General features: G+C 41.9%; 1 protein-coding gene across 4 annotated transcripts; it reads left to right on the top strand.

The window, feature by feature from the left end:
* Positions 1–1,012: 1,012 nt before the first annotated feature.
* On the top strand, positions 1,013–5,716 carry LOC129620636 (uncharacterized). Of its 4 annotated transcripts, none has more exons than XR_008698623.1 (3): positions 1,013–1,442; positions 4,133–4,226; positions 5,557–5,716. XR_008698623.1 is itself a non-coding variant. In XM_055536423.1 (2 exons), exon 2 carries the CDS (start codon positions 2,460–2,462, stop codon positions 3,372–3,374), a length of 915 nt encoding a protein of 304 aa, XP_055392398.1. In that variant the 5' UTR covers positions 1,013–1,442; the 3' UTR covers positions 3,375–3,763. The 4 variants fall into 4 exon arrangements, 1 of the variants encoding a protein (XP_055392398.1); XR_008698621.1 differs by having other exon boundaries at positions 5,500–5,716; XR_008698622.1 differs by lacking the exon at positions 4,133–4,226 and having other exon boundaries at positions 5,500–5,716.
* The last annotated feature ends 2,574 nt before the right edge of the window (positions 5,717–8,290 follow it).

Below are 8,290 nucleotides of genomic sequence, written 5' to 3'. Positions count from 1 at the left end.
AGATTGAGAAATCTTGTAGGGATGAGAAGAAATCACTCAAGCCTTAGATGATTACATGGGCAGGTGGAATGAACTGGAATCTGGAAGAGGATTAGAGACCAAAGCAAATTGCTTGATCCCCAGTGTCCTTGAAGATTGTTGCGTAAGCTGCAATGGATGAAGAGCTAAAAAACAGAGAGGAATATTGCTTTACATATTCTTGTGGGAGTGAATTCCAGGGTTCTACCACAGTTAAATATAAAGATGAATAAAATAATATCTTGAATTGCAGTCTCCAAACACTTTTTAGCTTAAATACTGGTTATCAAAGATTGTGAGGGTCTGAGATTTTACTGTCGTTGTTTTGTTCAGTTGCTAAGTCATGTCTGACTCTTTTTGACCTCATGGACAGCAGCATGCCTGACTTCCCTGTCCTTAACCATCTCCTAGAGTTTGCTCAGATTCATGCCCATGTACTTGCAAGCTAAGAAGTGAGCCTGCTCCAATTTCATGGATGTTGGTAGAAGTCGCAGAACTCATGGGTCAGAGATGAAGGGTAGTTTCTTACTTGTAACTAGAGCAAGGTAATTTCTGAACTAAAACAAAACAGTGTGTGGGTTCAAACTAGACAGGACATTGATTGTTGATCAGTACACTTAAAACCATTCCAATAAAAATTACCCAAATGAAAGTGAAGAGATTAGAAAACGTTTCAGAAGAGTAATCTGTAGAATAATTTCAAGCAGTCCACAATCATGACACATCTGGAATACAAGAGGAGAAGAGAGAGAAAATGGGGCAAAGAATTTTTCAAATATGATGAAAGTCATTAACTCATAGATCCATGAGGCTTGACAAACTTTAAAGAAAACCATCCTTATGAGAGAGTCAGTTCCTAGGCAGGTTGATAGGGAGTCTAGGGGTCCCCAAGGAGAGAGGGGTCTGGAATTCTCAAGGAGGAAGAAAGGACAAACTTTTTTCTTTCTCCACATTTCTTAGGATTATGTATCCCAAGGATACATAATCCTAACAATAATGTATCCTGCCTAAGGACAGTCTTTGGATTCAACCTTCTGTTATCTTAAATGTTAATTATGGGAGTAGACCTGGTCTTTACAAGGATGTATCTTGCCTGAGGACAGTGTTATCTTAAAATGTAAATTATGGGAGTAGGTCTGATGAGGTCTTTACAAACTCCAGATATTCTTTGGATTATATAACTTCATTGTTAACACTAGCAAGCGGGTACTCTTTCTTCCCCCTTCTGATGCCTATGTCAGAAGCTTTCTCTATCTCCTTTATACTTTAATAAAACTTTATTACACAAAAGCTCTGAGCGATCAAGCCTTGTCTCTGGCCCGGATTGAATTCTTCTCCTCTGGGGGCCAAGAATCCCAGTGTATTTGCATGATTCAACAACAACCTTTCATCTTGGGGGCTCGTCCGGGATCCTTCAGGACAAGGTAAGGATGCTTGGAGCTTTAGTTCTTTGTTCTCTTAGCAAACACGTTTTCTGCTGTGCCTTACTAACTCTACAGTGTGCTTGTGTGAATAAATGGCAGGCCCTGCGTGAAGAAACAAAGGAGCCCTGCTCTGCGGTTCCACGGTGATCTCATACGGCTTATGGCAGAAACCTGTCAGGGCATTATACCGACCTGCCAATGCCAAGAGGCACCCAATGTCTCCTTTGGGAACCGACCAGAAATGGGCAAAGCATGTGGACCGAACTCTCCTTTCTCGGTCAAACTTTTCGGTCTCTTTGACCATTTCATAACTCCTTGGGAATTAGAAGTACTAACCTAATCTATTGGATCATAGACTTTCAAGGGACTTGTGATCTATACTGTTATTGTGTACTGTGGCTTAGGTCCCAAACTTGGATTGGTAGCCAATAAAGCGCCTAGCCTCGCTAGGAATCAAAAGTTTGGAAGCTAGATGGAGCTCTAGCTCCCAGAACATCTCTGAGGTTACAGGTTACTCAGATTGGGACTGCAATGGGTTTTTTTCTTTGGTAACGCCGGCTCTTAGTAGATCAGAGGAGGCTGTTATACTGGTGTGGTGATGCTTGGAAAGAACATCTCAGTTTTATGTTCGTGTCGGTCTTATTGTAGACAGGAAATACTCAGGGTCGTGCACAGGCACTCAGGTGATGAATGTTTCCCACAGCGGTCTTAGCTTGGGAGGCATTCCAGAAGGTTACTCTGATTCACCCCTGGTGACATCAGAGTCAAGCAAGGTTAAAGGTGAAGAGCTGGACGTCAAGTAGGGATGCTATCAAGTCTACCCCTGGTACATCCCCACCCCATCTCGGTGGTAGAACCGGGAGGGACGAGTACAGTGCCTGTGTCGGTAAGAGACAGACTAAGTCCGACCAGGAAGGAAAAGCTTTTGGTGTAACATCTGTCTACACCCCCATCTAGAGCAGGGAGGGGCGCCTCCGCTAGAAAAATGGCGCTGGTCGCTTTATTTCTCTCTTACAGATGGGAGCTAACAATTCCAGCCTCACTCTTTTGAACTGTATCCTGAAAAACTGGGATAGATTTGATCCCCAGGGCTTAAAGAAGACACACCTGGTCTTCCTATGTGATACTGCATGGCCATGGTATCCATTGGAGGACGGCAAATGGTGGCCAGTTGGACGGTCTCTTAAGTATAATACTGTTCTACAATTAGACCGGTTCTGTAAGGAACAAGGGAAATGGGTAGAAGTAGCATATGTGTTGCCCTTTTTCTCTCTGCGAAATATGCCAGACTTATGTCCTAAGGGTATAGATTTGGGCGTGAAACCTTCAGCTCCCTCCTGTCCTCTTACTTTGCCCCCATACCGGGGACTCCAAACTGGGATTCAAACTGCCCACATGGAGGTCCAAACAACTCCTGTCTCAGTACGACCTCAGACTACTCTGATTTCAGTAGAAACTCAGACCATCGAAGTAAGAGATGAGATGGAGGACAGGAGACAAAGAGAAGAGGAAAAACAGGTTTCTCCAATCTATCCCTGGGATCATATGTGCAGAGCAGTCAGAGAGACTGAGGAACAGCCACACAAGCTGTTGCCTCTTTATGAAACACCCACTGGGAGAAATAATCAGTCTGTGAGAGTTAATAAGCCTTTATCTTATCAAGAAATACAAAGAATCAAGGAGGATCTGGGAGACTATTTGGAGGACCCAGAAAAATATATTAGAGCTTTTAAAGGTGTTACTCTGCTTTATGACCTCACTTGGAAGGATGTGATATATATCTTGGGACAAATGCTGACTCCTGAGTCAAAGACTCGAGATTTGGGAAAAGCGGTTGCTTATGGAGATGAATGGCTTGGTAATGAATCAGTAGGGAAGAGGGAGAACGAGATAGGGCCCTCCCCACTGGGAATCAGGCGGTCCCAACTATAGAACCAGACTGGGACTACAACACAGCTAAAGGAAGATGGGATCAGAGTCATTTTGTTAGATATATTCTTGAAGGACTTAGGCAGGTGCGTTCTAAGCCTTTAAACTATGGCAAATTGGCAGACATAGAACAGGAGGAGAAAGAAGCTCCTGGTAAATTCCTAGATAGACTGAGCGAAGGCCTTCGCAGATTCACTGAGATTGATCCCGAAAGTGAAGAGGGAAAAGTGATCTTAAAGGATAGATTTCTCACTCAGTTGGCTCCAGATATCCGCTGTAAGCTATTAAAATGGGCGTATGGACCAAATCAGTCTTTAGATACTCTGTTACAACTGGCTCAGACAGTCTATTATGGTAGGGAATATGAGGAAAAGAAAGAAAGGCAAAAAAAAAAAAAAGACAAAGGAAAAGGCGGAAGCCTTCGCCATGACTATGAAAAATGTTCTTAAACAGCCTGAGAAAAATGCCCAGAGGGGCCCAGGTGAAAAGGGATGGGGTTGCTATTACTGTGGAAAGGAGGGGCACCTCAAGCGGGATTGCCCTCAGGCATCTAAGCCGCCCCCCAGCTCCATGTCTGGTCTGCAAAGGACCACACTGGAAGAGAGACTGCCCCCAGAGGCGTAGGTCTCCGGGGTTGGACTCTCAAGACAATCAGGACTGAAGGTGCCCGGGGGTCCCCACACAAGCTCCCGTCCTAATTACACCTGAGGAACCCCGGGTATTAATAATTGTGGGGAGCCAATCCGTCGATTTCCTTTTAGATACTGGGACAACTTATTCTGTGCTTACTGAAGTCCCTGGCCCACTTTCTTCCCGATCCGCTTCCGTAATGGGACTGTCTGGACGAGCCAAAAGGTATTATTTCAATTATTCTTTATCTTGCAACTGGGATTCTGTGCTGTTTTCACACGAGTTTCTGATCGTGCCAGAATCTCCCTCACCCCTTTTGGGAAGGGATATACTGAGCAAGGTCCATGCCTCTGTTTTCATGAATATGGAGCCCTCCCTTTCTTTCCCTTTAGTTGAACAAAATGTAAATCCTAGAGTATGGGCTGATGGAAAATCTGTGGGTCGAGCACAAAATGCTATTCCTGTAGTTGTTAAGCTCAAAGACCCACACGTATTTCCACATAAGAAGCAGTATCCACTGAAACGTAGTTAAGGAAGGGTTAAAACCCATCATCGAAAATTTAAAGGAGCAGGGACTATTAATTCCCTGTAACAGTCCTTGCAACACTCCTATTTTGGGTATAAAGAAATCAAATGGTAAATGGAGACTAGTTCAAGATTTACGAATTATAAATGAGGCTCTAGTTCCTTTACACCCCGTGGTGCCTAATCCTTATACTCTATAGTCTGAAATTCCTGAATGGGCCAAATATTTCTCAGTAATTGATTTAAAAGATGCCTTCTATTCAGTGCCTTTGGAGGAAGAAAGTCAATTCCTACTTGCCTTTGAAGACCCTATGCAGCCAGCTTCTCAGTTAACCTGGACAGTTTTGCCCCAGGGATTTCGTGACAGTCCTCACTTATTCAGACAAAGTTTGTCACGGGATCTACAAAACTTTAATAGCTCTGAAGCGGTGGTGTTACAATATGTAGATGATATGTGGCTCTGTGCTGAGACAGAGGAAGCTTGTTCGCGAGCCTCAGAAGATTTCTTAAATTTTCTGGCAGACTGTGGTTACAAGACATCAAGAGAAAAGGCTCAGCTTTGCCTAATCATATCAGAAGGGACTAGGGCCATAGGCCCTGAGAGAATTAAACCTATACTAAATCATCCCCTACCTATGACTTTAAGACAATTGAGAGGATTTTTGGGAATCACAGGTTACTGTCGCATTTGGATTCCGGGTTACAGGGAACTTGCCCGGGCTTTATATAAACTTATAGCTGAAACTCAGCAGGCCCAAACCGACAAACTGGTTTGGTCTCCAGAAACTCAAAAGGCTTTTAAGGTTCTTCAGACTGCTCTCCTGCAAGCTCCAGCTCTGAGCTTGCCCACAGGGTCAGAATTTAATTTGTTTGTCACTGAAAGAAAAGGTGGGGCATTGGGAATTTTGACACAACCCCAAAGGCCTCACTACTGATCATGATTGTTCTCAATTCCTAACTTTAAACTATGCAGCTTGGGAGGATCTAAAGGATACCCCATTAGACAATCCTGACATGGAAATATTTACAGATGGCAGTTCTTTTGTTCGGGATGGAAAGCGTAAAGCAGGTTACGCCGTGGTGACTGCTGAACAGGTTTTGGAAGCAAAATCTCTCCCCCAGGGAACCAGTGCTCAGTTAGCGGAGCTTGTGGCCCTGACCCGAGCTCTACAGTTAAGCAAAGGGCAGCGGATGGGCCTGATAATCTATGTGAGTCTACTTCTGCTGACTCCAAAAATCCTGAGTCTGCCTTTGGATCCTCAAGACAATGTCTTCCTGTCCTGGGCTCACTCCTATGCTGCATTCCACAATCGGTCTAACTGCTGGGTCTGCGGAGCGCTCCCCTCTTCGTCAGTGGAAAGCTTCCCGTGGGTGGACATCCCCACTTCAAGGAAAAGACTTTCTCCAAGTCTGTGAATACCTTCGACAACAATCACATGCGATGCCTCTTCTTCATCTGATGACATCTACCAACCCTAAAATGGACTGGTGCAACACTTTGCACTTTAACTATGGACATGATGTGACTTTTAATTTTGATTCTGAATGTTGTGTTTTTGCTGTTTGCTCCCTGCATCTGTAATTGTATAACTGGATTTGTTTCTGGCCGTATGAAAGCTTTTAAGTTACAAATGGTTGCTCAAACTCCTGCTACTGCTGTAGCTTCCTCCAGCTACTATTTGGGGCCCCTGGATCAGATATCCTCAATATGAGGATTAGGAGAATATGTTGCCTCACCAATTTAGGGACAACACCCCTTGTCAGCTCGGAAGCAGTTATGGAACGAGAACGACACCCCTTTTCCCTAGGCAACAATTCTTTTAAAAGAAAAGGGGGGAATGAGAGAGTCAGTTCCTAGGCAGGTTGATAGGGAGTCTAGGGGTCCCCAAGGAGAGAGGGGTCTGGAATTCTCAAGGAGGAAGAAAGGACAAACTTTTTTCTTTCTCCACATTCTTTAGGATTATATAACAATAATGTATCCTGCCTAAGGACAGTCTTTGGATTCAACCTTCTGTTATCTAAAATGTTAATTATGGGAGTAGACCTGGTCTTTACAAGGATGTATCTTGCCTGAGGACAGTGTTATCTTAAAATGTAAATTATGGGAGTAGGTCTGATGAGGTCTTTACAACCTCCAGATATTCTTTGGATTATATAACTTCATTGTTAACACTAGCAAGCGGGTACTCTTTCTTCCTCCTTCTGATGCCTATGTCAGAAGCTTTCTCTATCTCCTTTATACTTTAATAAAACTTTATTACACAAAAGCTCTGCGCGATCAAGCCTTGTCTCTGGCCCTGGATTGAATTCTTCTCCTCCGGGGGCCAAGAATCCTGGTGTATTTGCATGATTCAACAACAACCTTTCACTTAGACAGTCCAAGTCAAATTGCTAAAAATCAGTTAAAACAAGAGAAAATCTTTAAAGTAACCGACACAACAGCCAAATAGAGAAAAGCAACAAAGCACAAACTGAATCTTAAAGGATTAATAAGATTGATGTACTCCTAGCAAAACTGATGATGATGGAAAAAAACCTTACAAATTATTATTAGCAGGAGTAAAAGTTAAGACATAACTATAAATCTCAGACACTGAAAGCATAGAAGAATATTATGAATAACTCTGTCAAGACATTCTATAACTTAATTGAAAGATACAACTTATAACACTTGTATAAGAAATAGAAATTACTAATAGTCCTTAAAAAAGGACAAAATTGGAGAAATTACATTACCTGATTCCAAGATTAGCTATGAAGATACAGCAATCAAGCTAGCATGATATTAAATTAAGGATAAAAAAATAGATCTATGGCATACAGTAGTTTGGAAATAGATCCACTCTTTTTTTATAGTCAATTAATTTTCAACAAAGACACCATAGCAATTCAATAGGTAAAATGATGGTTTTTCAGCAGATGGTACTGAAAGAACAAGGTAAGTGTATGAGAAAGATGAGTACCAATTCCTGCTATATACCATACATAATATCGATTCGAAAAGGGAGAGTATTTTTCTGACTATGGGGCATACAAAGATTTCTTAGCAGGATACAAAAAGTATTAGCTATAGAATAAAAAGATAAACTGGACTTCAGTTGAAAGCCTCAGTTTATCTATAGGCATCATTAAGGAAATGAACAGGTAAGTTACAGACTGGGAGATAGTAGCTGTAATCTATGCATCTGGCAAAGAACTCATAACCAGAATATAACAAACACCAGCTATAGTGAAGAAATGAAAACCCACACCATCCACATGAGAAAACGGACAAAATAGCTGAACAGGCAGGCATTTTATTCAGAAGATATAAAAATGAACAACAAATGCATGAAAGGTGCTCAACATCATTTGTCATGAGGAGAGTGCAATTTAGAACCACATGGGTATGTCATGTCATGCTTGCCAGAATGTTCCAAGTTAAAAAGACTGACAACACCAACTGTCAGTGAGAATGTGAAACAACAGAGCTTCCATGCTTTGCTAGTGTTAATGTAAAACAGCACAGCTATTTTGGAGAAACAGTTTGACGGTTTTTTGTATAAACTATATAATTACTGTATAGCCCAGTAATCCTATTCCTGGTTATTTCGCCAAGAAAAATGAAAATGGATATTAACGAAAATACTTATACAAGGATGTTTCTACCAGCTTTATTTATAATATCCCAAACTGGGACTAAGTCACATGTCTGCAAATAAAAGAATAGAAAAATATTCATACAATGTAATACTGCACAGTATTGAGAATGAATAAATTATTGC

The sequence above is a fragment of the Bubalus kerabau genome, chromosome 10 (assembly GCF_029407905.1).
Source record: "Bubalus kerabau isolate K-KA32 ecotype Philippines breed swamp buffalo chromosome 10, PCC_UOA_SB_1v2, whole genome shotgun sequence".
Lineage (NCBI taxonomy): Eukaryota > Metazoa > Chordata > Mammalia > Artiodactyla > Bovidae > Bubalus > Bubalus kerabau.
The sequence above is the reverse complement of the archived record's forward strand: the minus strand, read 5'-3'. Positions and strand labels throughout refer to the sequence as shown.